Genomic DNA, 27,528 nt, shown 5'->3' with positions numbered 1-27,528 from the left:
TCATTTTTACAAGTAAAGAAATCAAGGCACAGAGTGTCTTGTTCAGGGTTACATAGCTACCATGTGTCTGAAGTGAGATTTCAATCCTGAGCTAATTCCACTGTGCTACCCTGCCTCAAACTATCCAAATCAATGAGATCACAGCCCCATTTAAGTAGCTGATTATAGAGACTTAAAAATTATATTTGTAAGTGTAGATCTTCATCCATTTAGAATCATTGGGTGATATTAATTTGATTTAGTGAAAAAATTTTGAATTATAAAAATACTTAAAAATGAATATAGCTTAACTACCTTTAAGTGAACTTTTTTTTTTTAAACTAAGCCTATGATTTTATTGGTATCAGGAAGTCCCTATGAGAAAGTTTCTCTACCAACAGAGATGGCTAGAACTGTAATTTGTAGTCTTAAAGAGTTGCCTAGAACCCTAAGAGATTAAGTGATTTTAATGGACCACACAGATAGGATCTGTCAAAAGGAGGTACTTGAAACAAGAGGATCCTGAATAGAGGCCGGTTCTCTATCACTCTGCTATCCTGCTTCTCCTTTCTAAATTAATATAGTAACTCAAACTGGGCCAACAAACCACTGCCTAGTAGAAGTCCTTAGGAGAGCCCTTCAAAACAGTTTGTTTTCAAATATTTCAACCACCAACCCAGCATTCTGGTTGCAATACTAATCTGTGGTGTAAAGGAGGAAACTGTTAAAGAAGAACTGCAGCTCAGTCTTTGTTTAAATTAATGTAATTAGTAAGTATTGATTATAATTGATAAGCATTAGTACTGAAATAATAGCCTCCTAGAGAAAACACAGCATAGAGTACAGAATGTTGGGCTTGGAATAAGGAACACCTGGGTTCAAATATTACCACTGACACTAGCAGTGTCCTGGAACAAGTTACTTAACCTGTAAGTGCCTCATGCAACTAACTGAGGGCTGACTTACTAACTTATATGTGTTACTGTGGTGAAGAGATTTCCACCTTGGGAATGCCTCACAGAATCAAGTCATAAATCCTTCCTTTATTTGTGTAATGAAATCCTAACTAAGAATTAATGATTTTGCTGCATAGAGTACGCATGCTGAAGCTTCAGGCACCTAGGGGACACAGCGGATAGAGTGCTGGGTCTAGAGATAGACAGATACTGACTACTGACTAGCCCCAGATACTTACTAGCTGTGTGACCCTGGTCTTTGTATCTTTAGCACTTAGTACATTGCCCGGTATGTAGTAGACACCTACTAAATTCTTGTTGACTTACCAATCAGTTGGGCAGCTAGGTGGCACAGTGGATAGAGTGCCAGGCCTGGAGTAAGGAAGAGTCATCTTCCTGAGTTCAAATCTAGCCTCAGACACTTACTAACTGGGTGACCCTGGCCAAGTCACTTCAACCTGTTTGCCTTAGTTTTCTCATCTATAAAATGAGCTGGAGAAGGAAATGGCAAACTACTCCACTATCTTTGCCAAAAAAAAACCCCCAAAAAAACCAAATGAGGTCATGAAAAGTTGGAAATGACTGAAAAATGACTGAACAATAACTACTGAAGCTTAAATGCCAATCTGCTATCAATCTTAAAACATATTAACATTTACATCTGGAAAACTTGGCTCAAGAAAATTGAAATATCAATTCCCCCCAATCCATTTCCCTGGAGGTCAATTTAAATAGAGAAAAACAAGGAATCCAGATAGGAGATTGAAAATCCAGCTTCTCATATTCATCCAATTACACATAAAATACTCAAATGCAGCTGAGATCTTATCCACATGGCCCTTCCAGCCAGTGATATATATCACAGCCCATTTGCACCTGCCATCTTGTGCCATTCTCTTCCAAGTCATTTGACACAGGGGAGTATACCCAACAAATTATAGTCTTTTCTCATTTTTCTCTTAGCATCACAAGAAATACCAGAGGAGCTCATTGACTCTCCATCCACTGACTATCCCTTGCTCTTATCATGTGACCAGTTTATGTTTCTTAATCAAACATTTCTTTGATGCTATTTTTTATTCTACTTCTCCCTCATAATTCCTTTATAACATGTGGTAGCCTACATGCATTAGGAAATTTATTACAAATTGTGTGTGAAGTAAAAATTTGCCTAGCAAATAATACTTTCTATTATACTTTCAAAAATGTTCCCCAACTGAAAAAACCTCAGCCTGGGGCATAATAAAAACAATAATAAGAATAATAACATTAATTTTACCTTTGTCAAACATAGTTTGATACCCTTATCAAAACATAGTTCATGTGTATTTGATTTTTCTATGCAATCCCTGAATGAATTAATCAATAGGATACCTGCACACTCTGAAGGAAACATATAATAATATCTTACTTATCAAGAAGTCAGGTAATGTCAACTTCAGCTACTCAGAACATAACTGAGAATGAGGAAGTAAACAAAAAGGTTTCTGAAGAACCAAAATAGTTGTCATAGAGTCGATAATTTACTGATGGGGTACGAGGTGGCACCATGGTTAGAGTGCCCTGTCTGGAGTCAGGAAGACATCTTTCTGAATTCAGATCTGGCCTCAGATACTTATTAACTGGGTGATCTTGGGCAAATCACTTAATCCTATTTGCCTCAGTTTCCTCATCTGTTAAATGAGCTGGAAAAGGAAATGGCAAACCACTCTAGTATTTTTGCCAAGAAAACCCCAAAAGAGGTCATGAAGAATTGGATGTGACTGGAAAATAAGCCCCTGAGGCACTTGCTGAGAGTCTATTGATTTTGCTTTTTAGCATATGGCAGATTAGAAGCAGCAAATTAATGTGGGTGGTGATCTTACTAGGGATAGGTACATGGACAGAAGCAAGAAATTATAGCAAGAGAGGAGGAAGAGAGACTGTAAAAAGCAAGCATGTGAAATAAAAAAAAATGCACTACAGTCTAGAGCCTCTTAGTTTTAGGCGCAAACAGCCCTACGAATGCATTTCAGGAGCCTCTGAGGATCATAATATATTGGAAGGGCACTGAACTTGGAGTTAGGAAATTTTTCCTCTTATGCTTATTATCTGTATGATCACACATATGCCACCTAGCCTTCTGGAGCCTCAATTTCCTCATCTGTAAAAGGGGGATGACAATACCCATAGTAACTACCTCAAAGGGTTGTTTTAGGGATCAAATAAGATAATTTAAAGGAAGTGATTTTAAAATCTTAAAAGCACTAAATCAATTCCTCCTATTTTTATTATTCCTGAATATCATTGTATTATGGAACTAATTGATGGTTGTAATAATAATCATTAGTTATTAAGAAAAATTAAATTTATTTCAAATACTAGAAGAGAGCATAGAAATGTAGAAAGATTTTTATTTAAAAGGTTTTTTTGAAAAGAGAGTTTTGAGGCTTAAAGGGGTAAACTGACCAATTTGTTCAGTTGGTTCAGTGGTCTCCAATTTTTCATGACCCCATTTGGGGTTTTCTTGACAAAGATACTGGAGTGATTTGCCATTTTCTTCTCCAGTTCATTTTACAGTTGAGGGAAGTGAGGCAAACTGAGTTAAGTGACTTGCTCAGGGTCACCCAGCTAGTAAGTGTTGGAGGCTACATTTGAACTCAGGAAGATAAGTCTTCCTGACTCCATGCCTGGTACTCTATCCACTGTGCCACCTAGCTGCCCAAGTAATTGGTAAGTCAGCAAGTGTCTACTACATGCCAGGCAATGTACCTTTGTGCTGAAGATACAAAGACAAAAATGACTTAACTGTAGTTATAAAGAAAATTTACTTAAATGTTACTTAATGTGGATAGCCTAGTTTTTTTTTTAAATAGTTCTAAATAATTGAAGCCTTACTCAAATGGATCTATGGATATTTCCTTTAGTAATGCAGGTCACAGCATATCCATGCTTGCCTATCCTTGACAAATCTTGTCTATGTGTTCCTGTAAGTTTACCACCAGGGAACTTTCCCATATATTGAGGGCCTTTCATTTCATCTCTCCCTCCACCAGATGACCAGCCCATTTTGTTGCTTGATTGTATGTTTTTTTGGTAGACATTCTTTATACTGCTTCTCCTGTGTAATTCCTTGTTTGCAACAAGTTAAGCCTACCCATGCCCACCATATATGACTCCATTGCCCTTTGGATGATCTTCTACCTATATTCTTCAGAGTCTACAGTGTTCTAGGACTCAGCCAAATAATATCACTGGGTAAATATTGGCATGAAGAATGGATTGATTCAAGTTTAGGATCATTGAAGCAACTTAATGATTTCCCAAAGGCTGTCCAGTTCAATGAAGTTCTCCTATTCAGTTCTAGGCTCAACTCATTGTTCATTCATAGTGGTTATCCAAGACAAATCTCTCTCAGTTTCTGTCTCTTTCTTCTCTATATCTATCTAGTATGGAAATATTTTGTATATATTTACACATATGTCTTATGGAAGCATATAGTACTAAGTCCCCTTTTTTCTGAAATATTAAGAAATAATATTTTCATAGTATTTTAGCTAAAGTCCTTGGTCTCACCCGAGTGAAAAACCATATCTGTACTTAATAAAATTCCAAGAAACCAATGCTATAAAGTCCTTTGGATACATTTGAGGTAAAGACCTAATCTTGAATAGTAAGAGTAATCCAATTCAGACAGTGACCTTAATTCCTGAAGCTAAAACACTTAATTTTATTTATGGTAACAGAACCAAGGATGGAAATATCTTTGTTTAATTAAGAGAGTTATCTGTTCACTTTTGATTAGATTGAAAGAGGAATCCATAGGGGAAATGGGTAAAGTGGTATTGTCCTTTATCCAAAGGAATCATCCTCTAATTTATCATTGACTAAATCAAGGGAGGTGACCATTTGTTTAATTTGGAGGGAGCTGTAGTTTCCAGGAAAACAGATACTTCTCCAAAGATGTGCCAGTGATATTAATAGTTCTATTTAAGCAAATGAAAAACCCTAAAATTCATCCAATATTTGGAAAATTATTAAGTTGTGGGGGCAGCTAGGTGGCACAGTGGATAAAGCACTGGCCCTGGATTCAGGAGGACCTGAATCCGGCCTCAGATGCACAACACTTAATAACTGTGTGACTCTGAGCAAGTCACTTAACCCCATTGCCTAGCCCCCCCTCCAAAAAAATTACTAAGTTGACTCTGACAGAATTGTGCTGAAAACATAGAATGGGGACTTTTTTTTTATTCCATGGTATCTATAATCTATATGCTAACTAGATATCTCTTGATGAACAAACTTTATAAGCTGACCATCTGTCTTCATATAATAGTCACTCAGGACAAAATACATTTTTTATGTTCTTCCCCCCCACCCTTGTGTGTTTAGTTAGGTTATTTTTCCTTTGAGTAATTATAGATCTCATTTAGGGGTTTCTGCAGTGTTCTTGGGTTTGATTCAACCAGCACAATGCCGTCTACAAATGGGGGCATCTGGATGTCTTTATCACTTATAGTCTTTCTTTGATTTGTAACCTTCACTGACTCTCCTTTATGAAAGTAGCAAGCACATATCTCACTGTTTTATCCCTTGCTTGATGTTAATGATCAGAGAGTCTGCAAATAAGGTTATTTCTTTTATTATAGTTTTTAAAGAATGTTATATAATTTTGACATATACATGGATGATACCTTTTTTACTAAGTAGTTACTGACTATTGCAGTTATTGAAGACAATGGAACATTGTATCTACAAAAACCACTCAGAAAACTAGAAAGCAAAAACTAATTATAAACTGACATCTCACACTTTATGCAAAAATATATTTCAAATAGATATGTAACTTTGCTGGGTGACACAATGGATAGAGTGTTGAGCTTAGAGTCAGGGAGACCTGGGTTCAAATCTGGCCTTAGATATTTCCTAGCTGTGTGACCGTGGGGAAGTCACTTAACCTCTTTTTACTTCCTTTTCTTCAATTATAAAATTGGAATAATAATTGCACCTATTTAGTGGGGTTATTGTGAGGATCAAGTGAGAGAGATAATATTTGTAAAGAAGCATATAGTGCCTGTACATAGAGAGGATCATAGGAGATAAAATCAATAATATTGATATAAGATGAAAAAGGTTTTGTACAAGCAACATGAGTACATCTAAAATTAGAAGGGAAATAGATAATTGGGGGAAAAATCTTTGCATCAAAATTCTCTGATAAGAGTTTCATTTCTAAGATGGAACTGATTCACATTTGTAAGAATAAGAGCCATTCCCCCATTGCTAAACAGTTAAAAGAAATGAATAGGCAATTTTCTAAGGAAGAAGTCCAAGCTATCAATGGTCATGTGAAAAAATGCTCCAAATCACTAATTATTAGAGAAATATAAATTAAAACACCTCTGAGATTCCACCTCCATGTATTAGATTCCCAAAATTTAACAAAAAGAGAAATTCTGGAAGGGCTGTGTGAAAACAGGTACATTAAGACACTCTTTGTGGATTTGTGAACTGGTACACCCATTCTGGAAAGTAATTTGGGACTATGTCCAAAAAGTTAAACAGTGCTACCTTTTGACCTAATAATATCACTTCTAGACCTGTGTCCCAGTGGGATCAAAGAAAGAGGTAAAGGACCCATAGTTAGGAAAATATTTGTTGGAGAATGGCTGAACAAATATAATAATAGAACAAATAAAATATAATAATAGAACACTGTTATAGAAATGATGAAGAGGATGGTTTCAGAGAACCTTGGGAAGATTTACATTAACTGATGCAGACTGAAGTGAGTAGAACAATTTATACAATAAAAACAGTTTTATAAAGGACAAACCATTTTGAAAGGCTTAAGAACTCTTATCAACTCAGTGACCAACCACTATTCCAAAGGACTTATGTTATTTATCTCCTGAAAGAGAGGTGATGCACTCAGGGTGCAGACTGAGACATCAATTTTTGGACATGGCCAATGTGGGAATTAGTTTTACTTGACTATGCACTTTTGTTAACAAGAGTTTTGCTTTTTGTTTTGTTTTTCAGTGGGGGGATGTAGAGGGCTGTAGAGAGCAAGTAGATCTTTGTTAATTAAAAAAATTAAAGAAAAAATAGGACATTCAATCTCCATATCTTTCACTCAGTTGTACAATGGTTGTCTGTTATGGACTGCCTTTTGCAAAGCTTGCCTCTTCTCTTTTAATGCCCTTATTCAGGATGCATCAATGAACATGTAGTTTATTTTGATAAACATTTTATATATAGATGGAAAAGTAGGTAAAAATGTTGGTAGTTATTAACGTTCATTTTTTCTCTACTTATCTTCTGCTGCAACAGATGTTGGTACCTAATAAACTGCAGCTATTTTTAATGATAATCCTTTCAAAAATACTGCCATGAACACATCAGTATGAAGTGACAGAATGTTCCATGAAATGTTGTTTCTTGTTGCCTTAGGATGTACAATAAAACCAACTCTGCTAACTCTTTTATTTGCCTCTCTGAGGAAAACCTGCAAGCCCTTCTTCCACTTAGCTCTGATTTCTTTTTCTTCAGGTTTCATTTATATGGAGAATGTCAAGATTGATATAATTCAATTCCTCCAATAGGAAGGGCATTCCTTGGTCATTGGATTAGTATCTCACATTTATAATATCAACAACTAAATAAATATTTATAGATGGCTTGAAAACTGTGTGATTCTTAGCATGCTTCTTCCTGCTTCTCTTCCCATTGTTTGTTATCATTGCAGAAGTAGAAAGGGACCAAATAGGATTTAGTGCTTTTGGCTCATGGGTTGTCATTGCCAAAGAATTTATCACCAAGTGGTCAGACCACTGGTGATAAGCCTCTCTGAATTTTGCTAGGAGTGTATTTGAAACCTTTCCAACCTCCCATGCAGCATCAACAAAACCTCTTTTGAGGGGTAAACATGCTTTCTGAATAGGTCTCCGTATTCAGTAGAAACAGTGACATATTCCAGAGGTGTTAGAATTGACACCCACAAAACTCCAGATGGCCCCAACCAGATTAAAATGTAATTGGGAAATGTTTAACAAAATAAGTTAAAATAAAATTCAACTTAAAGTATGTTAATTTGTGGTTTTCTAGGTCAATGCGTGGCCTTCGGAAATCCATTTATTTGTATTTGAGTTTGACATCACCAATGAAGTCTGTGGTTCCACTCCCTTGAGTGCTAATGTAGACTTGCAGAGTGATATCAGGCAGCTTATATTTAAGTAGCAACTTATTATCCCTTTGCATGAGTATCTCCTTTAAGGCTATTTTTGGGGTAACCTCATTGGAGGTAACTCTTTGGGAATTACACAGGCGGCTAATATAGTGGAATCTTTGGGCAGTCCCGCTTTTGGCAGTCTGATATTGGGTGTCCAAAATTAGAGGAGTTTCTGAGTTTGGTTGCTGGAAATTTGATTGCCGTAAATGAGGAAGACAAAATTGGAATGCTCAGACTGCCACCATCCAAATTTAGGACAGTTCATTTGGATGATGAGAGCCGGGATGTCTTAGCTGACTAATTAACTCTCTTGGTTCTCGGTCAGTAAGCACTTAGGGAATTTTTGGAAGTGAGGAAAATTGTTAGACTGTTTCGTTATCTTTGTATCTGCCACAGTAAATTTATTCTAGGCCATTGAAGGTTTGCAGAAAACGTTTGTTGAAGGAGTGAATAGATGAATTTCATAGGATTATATAGATTTAGAACACAGAGGACCCTTAGAAGTCATCTATTCCCACCTCCCTTCCTAGCCCTCATTTCAAGATGGAGAAACTGAGACTGAGAGTAAAATGACTTGCCCAAGGTGAGAGAGGTAGAATTTGAACTCAGATTCTCTGGCCTAATGTGCCATCCTTCCTTTTTAACTTGGTTGAAGCTGAATTTAAATGTAACAGCACATTGAGTTGCTAATGGGCCTAGGAGAAGTGTAAGATATTTGTCCTCTCCCTTTTTCACTAAATGAATTGTGGTCATATGAATGACTGAACCCCCAGAATTCAGTCCTGGAGAGGTCTGGCCTCTCTTTTTCTCATACTGTTGGAGGAAAAAAATCACTTAAAGTTTAGATTTAGTTCATATCTAGGGTAAATGTAAATCATGTATAGGACAGCTATTTATTTCCTCCACAGCAAAGAAATATTTAACATAAAGGATTGACAACACCACAACGACAAAGATCTAAACAAGTGGCATTGACTACTATTGATGAAATTAGAAATCCCTTCTGAAAACCAGACCAATGTATGATTAATTCCACCTACTTTTATTTTTACTTTGAAGACATTTTTAGGCATTTGTATGAATATAACGCTAAACTCAGCAGTATTTTAAAAGACTTTTTAGTGCCAGAAAACCCCCCATAAGGACAACCTAAATGTAAATAAAATTAATAGTAGTTGTCATAATTATCACTATTGATACTTATGGAATGCTTCACAATTTATAAAGTACTTTGTATATCTCATTGGAACCTCATAATAGCTAGGTACTACAGGTATTATTATCTCCATTTTATTGGTGGGGAAACAGTGTCAGAGAAATTAAATGATTTGTTCATGTAGACATAGCTAGTGTCAGAAGCAAGGCTTGAACCAATGTCTTAAGTTCTACAATTGCTCAGAGAAAATGCATGTAAAGTGAGTTTGCCCTGTGCTGGAAGAACTAGGTCAGTTGTTATTTTAGAAATGCACTTCAGAACTGCTGCATATCATGGCAGACTGAATGTAAGGAATAACAGGTTTATTGCATACAGCTGGTAAAAGTAATTTTATTATGCTTTATAAACAAACTTTATATACAACTTACTCAATGTTAGTATCTTTTAAAACTGAAAGAACTGTCTTCTAGCTTTAAAAAAAATAAGAAAAGAAGCAGTTCCATTACAAATTAATTTATTAACTGTGAGAGTTTTGTTTTAAAAGAGGAATTTTTTTTTTTTTGTGGCAGGAATTAAAAATCTCACTTCTGGTAAAAGATAGACCTGGAAAGACCTTATCTACTGAATCTAAACCCTCCTTCCAGCCAAGAGTGGGCTTTTGCTCCAAATCCCTAAGGAATTAGCTAACCCTTCTTAAATACCTTTAATGAATCCACCTCCCCAGGGGAAGCATTCTGCTGTCTAATTGCTCTTGCTATTAGGAAACTTGTAATTTAACTTTTATGAGCTTCAAGTCAAAGTTCCTTGTTATTTTACCTCATTTACTGTAAATAATCCCTTCTTTCTTCCTTGCGTGAAGAAAGCTCTAGGCCTTGCTGAGCACCTGAGGAAAAAGCTATTTTATTTTTCTCTTTTCAATTGTTGTGAATTAACTGTTGATGTAAATAGGGCGGTACTGCCCTTGCGTAAAATGAAATCCTATTTTAAGAGAAATTCATAGAGGGAATCTGAATGTTTGTTGGGGGCGGGGGCAAGGAGAGGGGAGATGAGAGAAATGCAAGGAGGGAAGTTTGAGAGTGGTGGGAAAGATAGGTTGGAGGGGGAGTGAGGGATGCATATAATGAAAATGACTATAGTTATCCATAAACTCAAATTTGCCAGACATCCAGGTGGTGGCAGCAACAGTTAGAGCCTCAGTGACTTTCTATCAGTTAAAATACTTTAAACACATCAGTCTTTGTTGTGTATTAGTTATGTTTCTCGTTTAACAGCATTGGCGTGCTGATTTTCTGTGCTCTTGTGGTAGGAAGGGAGATCGGATAAGAACCAACTAAGATTCCTTTATCATGGTAGGTCTCTCTCTTCCTACCATTATTCTTCTCCCGCCCTTAGGCAGATGTTTCTTATCCCTTTTCCTGGGGTGTATGGAATGTTCAGGGAGGACTGGCACCTCTGGTATGAGGGCTTCTTGAACCCTTTTCAGGTCTGCTCATCCACTCTTTGTGTCTTACTGCCACTCACCTCTCACCTGTGGCTCCAAGAAGCTGTCATATGTACAGTGGCCGCAGCCTGGTAAAATCGTCTTAACAGACGGGCAAAACCAGGATGAAGGTAACCAAGAGGCCTCAAACCTGTTGGTGAGTCAGGGGGATGTCTACCCCATGCGTGTGAAGACTTCTCCGGGTGGAATGGGCACATGCGAACAATTTGTTCCAGTGGCTGTGAAGGCAGCTGATGCAGGCGTTCAGAGTGCTTAGAGCTTAGTCAGACATCAAAGACAACAACGTCATCCACTATATCCCAGGCCAGTCATCTTGACTTTTGTCTTGCCAGTGGACTTCGATGGCTCTGGAAGAGAGGATGAGGTTGATGACTTTGTGCAACTCTGCTTCACTTAAATCCAATTCATGTACAAGTCAAGACATCACCAAATAGGCCATTGGTCCTCTTCAGAAATGAAGAGCAAACAACAATAACTGCATGAGTCCTCTTTCCTCCAATTACTTCAAATGGAAGGTCAGAAGCATCATTGAGTTTATAGGATTGTAGATGTAGACCTGAAAGGTACCTTGGGCCGCCTAGTACAACGTTTTCAGTTTTTTGGGTGCAGATATCAAGGCTTAGGGAGGTTAATAAATAAGGTCACATAAACAATAAATTCCAGAGATAGCATTTGAACATGGGAGCTCCAAATCCAGAGATGGTACTCTTCCCATTGTGCTACACTGCCTCTTATTAGTACAAGGTTTAAAATTAACCCAATTTCATTACAGAGGCAAAGGAGGGAGAGATACAAATGTAATAAGAGGAATGTGAGGGAAGGAAAATTGCAGACTTGTTAAAAGAGAAACAGTCATGAGGGGCATTAAACTATGGCACTATCCTGTGTGTCTCTGTGTGTGTGTATGTATGTATGTATATATATGCACTTATATATGTTTACTAATTAAATTAAAAGGACTCTAAACGAGACTGCATTGTTGTTTTTAAAAATAATGGTTATTTTCCTCAAGATATGCAAGAAAGGGGAATTTTTGACCTACAGGGTGTATCTAGATCTGACCTGATTTCATCTAGCAAGGTAGTTTTTCTATAAATGAATGAAAAAGCAGTTACTAAGTGCTAGCTATGTGTCATGCACTGTGCTAAGAACAGGGGAGACCAATAGAAAAATGAGACAGTTCTTGCTTTCAAAGAGCTCACACTCTAATGGAGGAGAAGACATAGAAAAATTCAGCTATTGGGCCCATGGAAAGTCCTGAAAGTCCTTAGGGTGCAGATAAGGAGCAAATGGCAAGGCCCAGAGGTTCTCAGACTATGTTTCAATTGAGATAATAATTTGTAAAGCGATTAAACACAGTGCCTGGCTCATAGTAGGTAAATACTTCATTAAGTACGATGTAAGATATGCTTGCCTATTTATTCCTTAAGTGACTTTTTATTAAGTTTTTTTGGCCCTTATTCAACATCAGCTTAACTAGTATACAACTAGACAAACAAAATTACTAAATTTCATTTTGAAAAGAAAATAAACGTTCCGAACAAGGAAATGAAGGTTGGTTCCATATGTAACCTTTAGGCATTGCATAATTAATAGCTTCAAAGGATCAAATGACAGCATTAAAAAGTTTTGCTTTTTTTTTTTTTGGGCAATTGGGGTTAAGTGATTTGCCCAGGGTCACACAGCTAGTAAGTGCCAAGTGTTTGATCTAAGGCTGGATTTGAACTCAGGTCCTCCTGACTTCAGGGCTGGTGCTCTGTCTACTGCGCCACCTAGCTGCCTCTAAAGTTTTGCTTTTTTTAAGCTTCAGAAAAAGTTTAGGGATAGCTGGGAAACTGGCAATCATTTTTGAGCTTCCAAAGTAAGTTTCTGATACAAGTCATTCCTTCATGAAACACTATTTCTCCTGCAAGGACAGTTACTAGCTCTAGAGGGTGTGGCTTGGAGCACAGGATGAAATCTCTGCATAGGCTGACAGGGGGCGCTCCAAGCCTGAGATGCTACCTGCCTTAGTTTTTACCTCAGTGCCTCTCGCACAAAAACAGATGTGGACTACTTATATGGAGCCTCGTGCAAGCCATAGGATCATGTCTGGTTCCACGTGGTTTTCATGGGTACCAATGCACAGTCTAAGTTGTCCATGTGTCATCTCCCACTCTTGTTAAACGACTGCACTATGCATTTCCTTAGTTGCATTCCTCATGGCGCTCCTTGCAGATTTCTTCGGAAATGTGATCCAGTGTATTTATAGCCACTGGGCTCAGTTCATTGCCCTTTGGGTCACTCACAACTCTGATTCTAAGGAGATTGTTTTATTTAAAGATTTGCAACCATTTGGCATGATTGGAAGAACATTTGGGTTAAAAAAAGATGGGCTTTTGTGTTGGAGGAGCAGCTTGCAGTCATTGGAAACTCTGTGAGATTTTCCAAATGTAATTCTACCTGCTCTCTACTACTTATTTCAGTAGCTGATTCAACTCTTCGTGCATCTGCTATGCCTGTCCCACTTTAATTCAACAGACCGGTCATCCAACTGTATTTCATAGCATGGCATGGCAGGCATTTTTTTTTTTTGTCAATTTAGTTTTTCCTCTGAGGACTAACCAAATATTGTAGGGCAGTTTGGTGGTATATTAGATAGATTGCTAGATTTGGAATCAGTGAGACCTGAATTCAGATTCACCCTCAGGCACTCCTTATCTGTGTGACCCTGGGCAAGTCACTTAACCCTTTTCAGCCTCAGTTTCCTTACCTATAGAATAGGGATAACAATAACATCTAACACATGAGGTTGTTGTGATTATCAAATGAGATAACCTATGTAAATTGTCTTGCAAACCTTCAAGTGCTATGAAAATGCCATCATTACTATTATAAAAGCTTTTATTATTATTAATAATATTGAAAGATTCATCACTGATAGGCTGGCAACTTGGTAATCTTTTTGGCTATGGCAATAAATCAGATTTTCAGGTTGCTAAGACTTGATTTCACAATATACTTTAGAGTTTGAAATAAAAGCAGACAAATTGTTACCTTGAATCGGACTGTTTTAAGTTACTAGACAATCAATTGTCAAATTATTAAACGTTCAATAAACAGCTATTTGTTAAGTACTTCATCCCATACGCTAAGCTAATCTCTAGGTGCACAAAGAAAGGCAAAAACAGTACCTGCTCTTAAGGAGATTATCCCCAAAACCTTTTCAAAAGGTCCGTAATTCCAAGTGATTACTTGTCCTCATGCTCAGAGAGCAAATGAAAAGCACAGTAGGATGCGAGCAGGTTAGCTTAGAAAGGCACTTCCATCTCCCATCCTGAGTATCCTTTATGTCTCTGCCTCTAACCTCCCCTCCTTATCCCCATCTCCCTAGCTTTCCATGGCTTTCCCTCTTTTGCTTCTTTGCCCCATGTTCTCTCTTTATGTCGAACAGCCCTTCCTCTTTCTCTCCTCCTCTACTCTTTGCCTGCAACCTGTGAATTTCTGCTCCTGTTGGCCCCAAACTCTTGAATCTCCCTAACATGGAATTGAAACATATCTATTTGTGTTAGTGTGTATAATGAAACTGACATATGTGTTGTATATGTGCTATAGCTAAATAGGCGGGAGGGACTAGATTTGTGATTTTTTTTCTGTCTTGGACCCTCTCAGTTAGGAAACTTCTTGTGCCAAAGCACATTAGCAACTGTTCTGTAACTTACAGAGTTTTGGGAATGGAGGGGACTTAGGGCTTCAGTGACTTTCCCGGAGTCACATAGTCAGTATGACTTAAAGGCAGGATTTGAACCTATCTTTTGACTATAAGAATGCAGTCCTTTAGTCAATAAGTATTAAGTACTTACTATGTGCTTGGTACCTAGCACAGGAGGTATGGAGAACATAAATATAAGCAAAAAGAAACGTAATCCCTGACTAGAGAGACGGTGGGAACCCCCTCTTTTGAGGTCTTCAAGCAGCAGTTAGACAACTGCTAGTGGGGTATTTTATAATGGGAATACATTTTGTATATGGGCTGGACTAGATGGCTGCTAAGATCTTTCCTAACTCTTAAATTTTGTGATTGTAATTATGATGATATGTATGTATACAATTTATTTGTTGAATGAGGGCTTAGGTTTCCTGTTCCTAGTTTTTGAAAGCACTTTAAAAACTAAATTAAAAAGATTTTTTTTGTTTGTGTATGTATATGTATGTCCCCACCCCTAATACCTGATTTTCCCCCTCTAGAATGTGAGTGGATGTTGGCAAAAAATTTTTTTACCTACTACTGAAATAGGAGTTGAGAAGGAAGAGGTTTGACTAGGGTTGGAAGTGGGGGCAGACGGGGAGGATCACAGACAAACTTGGTGTATTTTATCCTTTGCCTGAAGATAGCCTTGATCGTCAGTGAGACATTATGTGATTCAGTAGAAAAACAATGAATTTGGAGTGAACATCACTTACTACCTATATGACCTTGGGCATGCTATATAATCTCTTTATGCCTCAGTTTTCTTACCTGTAAAATTAAAGGATTGGAACCTTAGGTTTGATGACCTCTCCATGCACTTTCCAGCTCTAAGTCTATGATTGTATAATAAACTTGGCTTACTTTACTTTTTGCCTAAAGTTACCCTTGATCAGGAGTGGAAAGAATCAGGAGTCCTTGTTTAAAATTCTAACTTTAACACTTATTGTTTGTGTAACCTTGGGCAAATCATTTAAATTTTCTGAGTCTCAGTTAATTCATCTATAAAATGGGGATAAATAAAAATCCATCTGCAATATCCTTAACAAGTGGTCATTTGTCCTTTGCTTGAAGATCTGTAAGCCTGTAAACGTGAAAAAAAAAGAATTTTGAGAAAAGAACCATGGAAGACTCATACATAGTAATCTATGTTTTCCTAGTCTGTCTACCAACAACTTCCATTAGGGTTTACAAAGTATTTCCTTTAATAATAAGGTTGGGTGGGAAAGTGGGGGGTGGACCTCTCCTTCCAAAGGTAACCCATTTTACTTTTGGATTGCTCTATAATCACTTGGTGTTTCCTAATGTGCGGCTGAAATCTACCTTTCTTCATTGCTCCTAATTATGTCCTTTGAGCAAAATAAATATAATCCTATTTTTACTCAACAATCCTTCAACAACTTGAAAATAGCTATTATTTTTCTTCTCTAGATTCTCCAGATCCACAGTTCAATTGATTCTCATATGGCAATAAATCTTTTCCTCATCTCCTTCACCCTACTCTGGATTGTTCTTCCTTCGTTTTCAAAGAGGAACAATGATATCACAAGAGTGATGTCTTGACTCTGGATATACTGAAGCTTATCAATGTCCTTGCCAAAATGTGGTACCCAGATTTTTTAAAGTACAATTCTTTAGAAATAGTCTTATCAGGGAATAGGACAGGAGGACCATCACTTCTCTGGTCCTAAAACATTATGCTTCTCTTAATCCAGCTTAAGATCTTGGTAGCTTTTTTGGTTGTTAGTCAATAAACATTCATTCAGTATCTACTATGTTCCAGGCACTGGGACTGCTGACTCCTATTGAGCATACAGTCCTCTAAAATTCCCTGATACTTTTCAGATGAACTGCTATCTTTCTATACCTTCCACATCTCGTACTTCTAAAATTATTTTAGTGTGTTAGTAAGCTCCTTGAAGACAGGGCCGTGCCCTTCTCTCCTCTGACACTGCTACCCATTCTGGTGTAGGCCCTGATCTGCTCACTTTTAGGCTACTGCAATAGCCTGCTGGTTGATCTCTGTACTCTACATCTTCTTCCACTCAGCTATCAAAGTAATATTCCTAAAGTGCTGATCTGAGCATGTCATTCCCCCTATTCAATAAACTCCAATGGCTCCTTATCACCTCCAGGATCAAATATAAAATCCTCTGGCATTCAAAACCCATCCAGTGAATTTGGCCCCTTGATGTTACTAGCCCAAGACAGTCCATCTCCTGACTCTGGGTGTTTTCACTTACTGTCTCTCACGCCTGGAATTCTCTCCCTCCTCATCTCTGCCTCCTGGCTTCCCTGGCTTCCTTTGAGTCCCAGCTAAAACCCCACCTTCCACAAGAAACCTTTCCTAGTTCCCCTTATTTATTGCTAGTGCCTTCCCTCCATTAGTTATCTCCAATTTATCCTGAAGGTGTTGTTTGTACACAGTTGTTTTCATATTGTCTTCTCCATTAGAATGTGGGCTCCTTTAACCTTTCTTTGTACCCCAGTGCTAAACACAGTCATTCAGTCAATAAACATTTATTAAGCATCTACTCTGGCACATAGCACATACTTAATAAATGTTTATTTATACAAACTCTTTTTTTTTTTTGGTATCCCTGGAATCTAGCCCAGCATAGCGATAGGCACTTAATAAATGCTTGTTGACTGATTGCTTGATTTTTTTTTTGAACCTACAGGTAAGATATTTATCCTTATTGTTTCATCTTATTAGATTGAGCCCAGCATTCTGGTATGTTTGAAACCTTTTAAGGTTGTGGTTTAGCCATCTGAAGTGCTAGTTATTCCTCCCAGCTTTGGGTTGTCTGAAAATCTGATGAATTTGCCATTTGTACCTCAATAAATAAAAATGCTAAACAGCACAAGGTCAAGGAAAAGCTTCCTTTCCCTTCCTCCCCCACCCTCCACCCCCCACTTTCCCACCCAACCTTGTTGTTAAAGGAAATACTTTGTAAACCGTAATGGAAGTTGTTGGTGGACAGACTAGGAAAACATAGATTACTATGTATTAGTCTTCCATGGTTCTTTTCTCAAAATTCTTTTTTTTCTCACATTTACAGGCTGATTTGCTCCTCTTGTCAAGCAGTGAACCACATGGCCTCTGTTATATTGAAACTGCTGAACTTGATGGGTGAGTTGATATTAAAATGAGAACAGATTTGCCGTAAAATTTGTTAAAATGTAATGACTATGCAAACACATCTTATGTTAGACCTTATCCCTTCATGAAACTTTTTTTCCTGATAAATGTTAAGTCTGCAAATTCTAAAACTTAAGTTTGAAAGGACATCTTCAATATCAATACCATCTTTTAAAATACTTTGCAAATTTCTTTGCATTTTCTTTAATTCTATTTCTGTTAGGAAATTCTATTTCTGGGCATGCTTGCATTGACCTCCTTAGTCTAAGATTCTTCTTTGTAGTTACTAAATTACCTTCCCTCCTTCCAAATGGAGTTTTTCAGGAATGAGAGGAATTCTGCAGGGGACAGAGAAGGATTTGAATTAATTTCTATTCTGAAACTTATTTCAGCAAACTTTGGGTGTCATTGTTCTTTAGCGAGAACTTCACAGATTGATGTCACTAAGAATTATGAGTGTTAGGATCCAGATTTCTTGATAATTACAGCCTCCTCTCTCTCCCCATAGTCCCTGCCTCCATTTTAAAGTTAAAATATCAGGGAAAGAAGAGGATTATGATTCCTATAAATACATAGTAGTGTCCTAAAGAAGATGATTCTTTTTTCAGTGATATTATTCACACATGGTTAATTGCTATAAAATTATTATTTAACTTAGTTGCTGCACATGGTATGTATCTGTCTATCAATCTATATAGATAGCTGCAATGTCCTACTGGATTTGGGAAGCAGCTTTATATATTGTAATGTATTATATCAGGCTTTAAATGTATACACTTATTCTGTTTCAGAGAGCATAATTTGTGCTATAGGATATGCAAATCCATTCAATGCTAAGGTATCCTTTTTTTTTTAATGATTGTTTTAAAGGCAATAGCTCTTGGCAAACACAAATATTTAAATATACCCAAACAAAAATGATTATACGTTAAAGCAAACTTTCTTTATTTATACTGTGCTATGCCTCATACACTTCCTAGTTGTGTGACCCTGGGAAAAGTCACTTAATCAGTGTCTACCTCAATTTCTTCATCTGTAAAATGGGGATAATAATAGCACCTAGTTCCTAGGGTTATTGAAAAGATCAAAAGAGGTAATATTTATAAAGCATCTTGTAAACTTTTAAACACTAAATACTAACTATTATTATTATTTTTGTTATTATTATTTAAAAGATGTAAATTAACTTTACTAACATAATGATAAAAGCATCCTATTTGTTCCTGTGTCCCCTTCCAAACTTTATTTTCCTTCTTTTCTGCATATTTTCCTATGCACTGCAACTGTTATTTATATAGTTGTACTTAGTGTATATATATTTTTTGGTTTCTTTCTTCACTCTGAATAACTTCATACAGGTCTTTCCATATTTGTATTCATCATATTTGTTTTTTCTTACGGTGAAATAATATACAATTACATTTATGCAATGTTCATTTATTCACAAATTATGGGCCCCATGGACTATTTTCAATTTTTTGCTATTAAGAATAATGATTCTAGGAATATTTTTGTATGAAAAGATCTGATCCAATGTCAACAACATTATTAGGTATAAGCCCAATAGCATGATCACTGGATCAAAGGGTATGGACAGTTTTGCCTGTCTTACAGAATCAATATTCCTTTAAAAAAGATTTTTACTAACCCCATCATCAGTGATATAGTAGTATGCTTGTTTTCCCCAGTCCTACCACTAACAAATTTAATTTTTATTTTTTTATGCAAACTTGAAGAGTATAAGGTATCATTTCACTGGTTTAACTTATATTCTTCTTATTGGAGAATTTGAACTTTTCATGTTTCATAGATAATTTTTATTTCTTCTTTTGAGCATTGACTATTATATTCTTTGTGATAAAAATCCACTAGAATCTTCTAACCTACAAGGAAATGATTTTATCTGTGGGGTAATCAATCCCAGTCTTATAAATGTGTCAATTATTCAGACTTTTTATTTGAAAGGCTCGTCACAGAGAGGGATATCCTCATTTTCTTTCTTTTTTATTATGCAAACATTGCTTTTCTGGGGGTAAAAATCTCTTTTTTAATGTTATTGAATTAATCTATTTTGTCTCAGCATTTCCATCAGTTTCTTGAATAACAAAACATTTATGTCTTCCATACTTGCAATAGAGATAACATTTCATCATTTTTTACCTATCTCACAGGGTTGTTGTGAGGATCAAGTGATATATTTATAAAAAGCACTTAGCATCATCCATGGCATATATTGTTGTTATCCGTTGTTTTTGTTGTGTCTAACTCTTTGTGACTTCATCTGGGGTTTTCTTGGCAAAGATACTGGAATGGTTTACCATTTTCTTTTCCAGCTCATCTTACAGATGAGAAAACTGAGGCAAGCAGGGTTAAGTGACTTGCCCAGGGTCACACAACTGGTGAGGCCAGATTTGAACTGAAGATGAGTCTTCCTGACTCCAGGCCTGGCACTCTATCCACTATGCTACCTAGTTGCTCCTCTGCATGTTATAAGATGAACTTATTAAGATGTGATTATAATATGATGAGATATTTTAAAATACTAGAACTTATATAGCTAAGCACTTGCTGTCCTTCAGAGAAGTTGTCTTTGGTGGGGGATATGGCAGAAGTATATATTTATTCTCTCAATGCTGCCACTTGCAAATGGTACTTACTCTCTATACTAGTATACAATTGCAATTTAATAATATTTTATGGGGGAGAGGGTTGGACTAGATAACCTCCAAGTTGACAGTGTGGTGTAGTTGAAAAACATTGGACTGGAGTCAGAGAATCTGGTTTTGAATCCCAGCTTAGTTACTTAAATTTTTTTATTGATTTTGTTAAATATTTCTCAATTACATTAAATTTTTTAACATTAATTTAAAAAAATTTTGAGGTTCAAATTTTCTCCTGTCCTGCCCCTCCCCTACCCCTTAACACAAGGCAAGCAATATGATATTGATTATATATGTGAAGTCATGAAAAGCATATTTCCATATTAGCCATGTTGCAAAAGAAAACACATAGAAAAATAAGAAAAATGAAGAAAGTGAAAAAAGTATTCTTCAATATGCACTCAAAGTTCATCACTTCTGTTTTTGGAGGCAGATAACATTTTTCATCACGGGTCCTTTGAAATTGTCTTGAATCATTGTCTTAGATCATCATCTTTATCAGAGAAGTTAAGTCTTTACAGTTGGTTGTTGTTACTATGTTGCTGTTACTGTGTACAATGTTCTCCTGGTTCTATTTATTTCACCTTGCATCAGTTCATGTAAGACTTACCAGGTTTTTCTGAAACTATCCTGCTGATCATTTCTTATTGGCTTAGTTACTTTTGTTGTCTGTGTGCAAGGAATTTATCCTGTCTATTCATTTTCTTCATCTGTAAAATCTAATATCTAAGGTTCCCTCCAACTCTAAATCTTATGATCCATCTAACTAACCTTCTGTTGATTATATCCAACTTATCTGTACATAGCTTGTTTGAACCTAGTTTTTTGCATGTTATCTCCCTCATTAGATAGTTATCTCCTTAAGGGCAGGGGATGCTTTTTATACAGTGCCTGACAGATAGGTACTTAATAAATATTTATTGATTGATTCTCTATGATTCCAGTTTCATACTTAATCCCATACTGTCTTGTGATATCTTTTTAATTGGTATTAAACTCAGCAGATATATTTTTTCCCTACCTAGATTGTAAACTCCTTGAGGGAGATGTGATACTCTCAGTGATAGATTTTTTTTTTTTTTTGCCATCAAGGTTGAGGAAATACTCTACCTAAATTAATCTATTTATTCAGTGCCATACCAATCACACTATCAAAAAATTGCTTTACAGAGCTAGAAAAAAATAATAACAAAATTCATCTGGAAGAAGAAAAGCTCAAGGATATCAAGGGAATCGATGAAAAAAAATGTGAAAGAAGGTAGATTAGGTATACCAGATCTCAAACTGTATTATAAAATGGTAATTATTAAAACAATCTGGTACTGGCTAAAAAATAGATTGGTGGATCAATGGAATAGAGTAGGTATAAATTGCATTATAGTAAATGACCATAGTAATCTAATATATGATAAATCCAAAGATCTATGCTTTTAGAACAAAAACTCATTATCTGACAAAAACTGCTAGGAAAACTGGAAAATGGTATGGCAGAAACTAGGTATAAACCAATGTCTCATACTGTATACCAAGATAAGGTCAAAATGAGTACATGATTTACACATAAAGGGTGATACCATAAGCAAATTAAGAGAGCATGGAATAGTTTATCTGTCAGATATATGGACAAGGAAAGAATTTAGGACCAAAGAAGATATAGAAAACATTACAAAAAAGTAAAATAGATAATTTTAATTACATAAAATTAAAAAAAGTTTTACACAAACAAAACCAGTGGAACCAAAATTATAAGGAAAGCAGAAAACTAGGGAAAAGTTTTGCAACAAGCATCTCTGATAAAGGCCTCATTTCTCAAATTTATGGAGAACTGAGTCAAATTTGTAAAAAACACAAGTCATTTCCCAATTAATAAATGGGCAGTTTTCGGATGAAGAAATTAAAAGCTATCTATAGTCATATGAAAAAATGCTCTAAATCACTGTTGATCAGAGAAATGCAAATTAAAACAACTTTGAGGCACCACCTTACATCTATCAGAGTGGCTAATATGACAAAAAAGAAAAATGTTGGGGGTTGGAGGGGATGTGGAAAAACTGGGACACTAATGCACCATTGGTGGAGTTGTGAACTGATTCAGCTATTCTGGAGAGCAATTTGGAACTGTGCCCAAAGGGCTATAAAACTATGCATAAGCTTTGATCCAGCAGTACCACTACTAGGTCTGTATCCCAAAGACATCCAAAAAAAGGGAAAAGGACCTATTTGTACCAAAATATTTACAGCAACTCTTTTGGTGGTGGCTAAGAATTGGAAATCAAAGGGATGCCCATCGATTGGGGAATGACTGAACAAGCTGTGATATATGATTGTAATGGCATGCTCTTATGCTGTGGGAAATGACAAGCAGGATGATTTCAGAAAAACCTGGAAAGACTTACATGAACTGATGCATAGCGAAGTGAACAAAACCAGGAAAACATTGTACACAATAACAGCAATATTGTTTGATGAAGAATTGTGAATGACTCAGCTATTAGCAATATAATGATTCAAGTCAATCCCAAAGGACTGATGAAGCATACTATCCACCTCCATAGAAAGAACTGATATTGATTGAATACAGACTGAAGCATGCTATTTTTTGCTTTCTTTCTTTCAGTTTTTTTCTTTTATTTGAGTGGTGGCTAATATGGAAATGTTTTATATAATTGCATATGTATAGCCTGTATCTGATTGCTCACTGTCTCAGGGAGAGGTTGGTGGGAGAGAGGGAAGGATAGAATTTGGAACTCAAAACTTGAAATAAAAATGTTAAAAATTGGAAAAAAGAGATCAAGAAGATAGTTCTGATGCCTTTTGATGATTATGCCCTTCTCGAGAAGTTGCACAAATCAATTAATTTTTTAAAATTGCCGTCAATTTGCAAATTTTCTAATTTCCAAATGCATGGTGGACATTTCAATCCATCTCATCCAGGCAAGATCATGCGATGCTACACAAATGGCTTCCCAGTCTTATTTGTGAGATCTTCAGAAACTGGACACAGACATCAGCTGTTGGACTGCTCCCTGTAAAAATTTAGATTATTGATTTTTAGGAAGAGACAAACTTAAATACACTTTGCATTTTCCAAATTATCTAAAACAGTGATGGGAAATAGTGGATAGAAATCCAGTGCTAGCTAGACGTGCTGCTCTAGTCCTGCCTCTGACGTATACTGGCTGTGAGACCCTGGGCAAGTCACTTAATCCTTCACTGTACCAAGAAATTTTCTACGACTATAAATTAAGGAAGCAATTTGTTTCTTTTGAAGACTCCATTGCCCATCTACATTGGTAAGGGAGTTCTCTGCCTGTAAAACACAGTTCCCTACCTCTGTTGTTACATATGCAGTAGGTATTTAGTATATGAATGAATGTACCAAATGTTCTACTAAACAGAGAGCTTGATGTTTTAGTAAGTGGAGAATAAGGGCTATTAAATACCTCTGTTGGAGATATCCTTCAGGAAATGTGCTCAACATAGGACGGAGGAGATATCGTTTAGACCTAGGAGAGAACTTTCTGATGGCAAGGATCATTAAACACAATATGCTGGCAAAAACTGTGGAATCTTCATCCTTGAAGATCTCAGGAATGGAGTAGAAGGCCATCTGTAGAGTATATGTGTGGTCCTGTTTGGATGGAGGAGAACAATTTAGATGACCTCTTGAAGTCCAGGCAAGCTCTGAGATTCCAGAATTACATGATTCTTGTGTTGCTTTGCCAAGAAAAATAAACCTGTGTTCCTTTTCTCTGTTTAACTTTAAGCTACTGTGAAATTAGCCATGATCATGTTTTGAAAGGAAAACTACTACATAGATATCTGACTCTTCAGTGTGATGTTGGCCTCATTTGGCTAGCAGTGGTGCTACCATTCCTATTGTATTTTGTAACTCATGCGTGATGTCTGAATAGGTCCGAATGAAACCATATTTATTTTGTCCTCTGTTCTTTCAAAGAGCAAAACAGATTACTGTGTTGTTATACAGATGTGCAGTTTATGGGATGCCAACTTTTAGGAACATTGGAAGCCCCTCCCACTTTTCTGAAACAGTGTGGAAGTGGTAATAACTTTCAAAGGGAGTTCCTTGAATTGACGTGTTAGGTATTTCATGGGCTGTACCCACTTGATTAGTTTATGTGAGATGCTGTGGACTGTTCCATATAAAAATTCATGTCATTAATTTTCCAGGGAGACCAACCTAAAAGTCCGCCATGCATTACCAGTTACTTCAGAACTTGGAGCAGATATTAGCAGGCTTGCAAAATTCGATGGTAAGTAGTTAAAATAAAATAATGATATGAAACCAAGGACATAAAAGTCTACACTCATTAGAGACTGAGCTCTCTTTTCATTCTTGAATTACAATGTCTACTCATGATACTATTCGGTCAATTTGACAAAATCAATTCAGCAAACATTTTTCAGACATTTATTCTATGTAAAATACCATACTAGGTGCTAAGAATATGAAGATGAAATAATACACAGTCTCTGCTCTCAAACTGGAGGAGGGTTATGACAGTCATTCAGTGACTATTAAATGTCCATTTATACCTTTCCTTCCTTCCTACAAATTTTTCCCTATCTATGCCCTGTAATATTCTTTACTTGCCAGATCCTAATATCAGTGGGATCCTATCAATAATTGTGGAGAATAGAGATACAAGCTTCACTATATTCTATAGTGTCTAGATTGGTCCATTTATTCACCAGAATATCTCTAAAGCTCAAGTACTAGATTGTAAAGTCTTTAAGAGCAGGCATTGCATTTCATTGGCCTTCTTATACCTTATTGTACATAACACTTAGTAGATATTCAATAAATATTGTTCAGTTGACTTATCAATCTTTCCATTCTTAGTTTCCTACCTATAGTGACTCTACTTTCCAATCTTGGCATACCTAGGGTCACCCTGTAAGGAAATGAAGCAGTTTAAGTTTGTTGTCCATGATCTCCTCTTTTAGCATCCCTCAGAACTTTTTCTTCTTCCCATCTCTGTACACTTAATCTGTACTCTCTTCTGGCAGGACCTTATGGTCAACAATATGATTAATCAGAGTGGAACTAATTCCTGCTAAGGCATTAGCTAGTAGGTGCTGCCTTCTAGGGGTATTTGCATTTTAATTGGAGACTCTTACAGGCTAAACAAAATAGTTCTACTATTATACTAAAATTAAGATCTACAGTTTTGTAGAGTATCTTTGAAATCTCAGATAGTGAATCTCTGATCATGAAACTATAGACACTTAGAGAGTAGAGTAGATGTTTTGAGATCTTCCCAGTTCCCTCAATTCATAACTCATAGATGGCATTCTGTTTGGTCTCATAGTTTGGCTTTTAGGATTAATAGAAAATAGGTTACAATCATAAAAATCACAGATAATCTCCTACTCTTGTCTGCCATGAAGGGCTGGTGTGAGGTACTGGTTTTCTTAGGTAGCATCATAGTAAAGGGTAGTGTCCAGTGTTTGTCTCCTGATCTGGGGAAGACAAAACCTATCCTCATTCCTATGGGAACAGTAGGGGAGGATTCCTTTCCTTAGTGATGAGGAAGGTATAAGTCCAGTTTATCTTTATCAGTATGATAGTGGACAGACCACTGGGCTTGTAATGAGAAAGACTCATCTTCATGAATTCAAATTTGGCTTCAGACACTTAATAGCCATGTGACCCTGGACAAGTCACCTTGTTTATCTTAGTGTCTCATTTGTAAGATGAGCTGGAGAAAGACATGGCAAATCACTCTAGTGTCTTTGCCAAGAAAATCCCAAATGGGGTCACGACTGAACCAATTCAATAGCAATAACTTGTATACCTTGGTTTGCTTTGGTTAGTAAGTTTGATTTGTAAGTGTTAGTAAGTGACTTGAAGATTTATTTATTTGTTTTGGTCAATGTTAAACTAAGCTTTGGACAAGGGCGTCACAATGATCTCATGGGTTAAGCATACACATTCTCCTTTTGATGTTTCTCAAATGCACAAATGAGAGCTTTATTGTTTATGCTTTGTTTTTGTTTTTAAACCTCTGTCTGGAGCCAGTTAATGTATTAATCCCTGCTTCAGAAGTATATTATACAACCAATACTTACTGTAAAAAAAATTGGATTCTTCCATATTCAGAAGGGTCTTCATGATTTAAGTCACAGGAATAGTCTAGAAAAATACTAATGACCCAAGTAATATTTGTGATGAGATGAAAACAAATGATGGTTTTTCTACTAAGGAATACCTTAAAATAAAATGTTAGTAGGAATCCAATAAAATCAATTAAGTGAATGTTTTAAAAAATACTTCATATTTTTATGGAATTCTTATAGAAAGCTTGACATGTTTCAGCATATGACCTGCCAGTACAAGTTACAGAATTCTAGTCTCATTTTGATAAGTGATATATATTATTAAAAGTTTATTTTATTTTTAATTTATGGAATAAAACAAGCATTTCCATAACATAGTACAATAACAAAGATGATTGCACATAAAAGTGCAAATATGTTAAGCACAACTTGCTATTGCTTTCAAATATATAACAAAATTATCATGTATATTTCTTTTTTCCTTTTTTTTCTTCCCTTCCTCCCTCCCTCCCACCCCCCCACCAGAGATGGCTACCTTTAGACACAAATATTGTTTTAAGAAAGTCATCCTTTTACACTTCAGTTTCCCCATCCATAAGTCCATAAGGGAAAGAAGTTCGTGGGTTCCTTTGTTAATGTCCAGTACTTAAAATCATCACAAAGTCACAGTCATCAGGGGCAGTTAGGTCGCTTAGCGTATAGGCCTCAGGGCCTGGAGGCAGGAAGACTCTTCATGAGTTCAAATCTGGCTTTGTATCCCTGGGCAAATGACGTAACCCTGTTTGCCTCAGTTTCCCATCTGTAAAATGAACTGGAGAGAGAAATGGCAAACCACTCCAGTATCTTTGTCAAGAAAACCCCAAATGGAGTCAAGAAGAGTTGGACATGACTGAAATGCCACAACTACAGCAACAAAACAAAGTCATTCATTTTAAAGGAAAGTATTTGGAAATTTAATTAAATTAATAATAATAATAAAATTATCATCATGTCCCAGCTCTATATCTGTGTTCCTATATTGTTATAATAATGATAATAATAATGATAACCTGTATTTATAACTCTTTAAGGTTTATCAATTAATTATTTCACAATAATCTTGTGAGGTAGGTAGAG

The 27,528-nt window shown here is 36.3% G+C and overlaps 1 protein-coding gene across 4 annotated transcripts in view; it reads left to right on the top strand.

Annotated features, from left to right (window-relative positions):
• Window positions 1–27,528, top strand: part of ATP8B4 (ATPase phospholipid transporting 8B4 (putative)) — a 327,254-nt gene that overhangs the window by 155,160 nt on the left and 144,566 nt on the right. For all 4 annotated transcript variants that reach the window (XM_027840872.1, XM_027840874.1, XM_027840871.1 and 1 more), the window contains 2 exons: window positions 17,592–17,662; window positions 24,523–24,605. In XM_027840872.1, the coding sequence (XP_027696673.1) occupies window positions 17,592–17,662; window positions 24,523–24,605 (154 nt within the window). The remainder of the gene's footprint in view (window positions 1–17,591; window positions 17,663–24,522; window positions 24,606–27,528) is intronic.

This window comes from Vombatus ursinus, unplaced genomic scaffold (genome assembly GCF_900497805.2).
Source record: "Vombatus ursinus unplaced genomic scaffold, bare-nosed wombat genome assembly UNPS02014848.1, whole genome shotgun sequence".
NCBI classification, from domain to species: Eukaryota; Metazoa; Chordata; class Mammalia; order Diprotodontia; family Vombatidae; genus Vombatus; species Vombatus ursinus.
The sequence above is the reverse complement of the archived record's forward strand: the minus strand, read 5'-3'. Positions and strand labels throughout refer to the sequence as shown.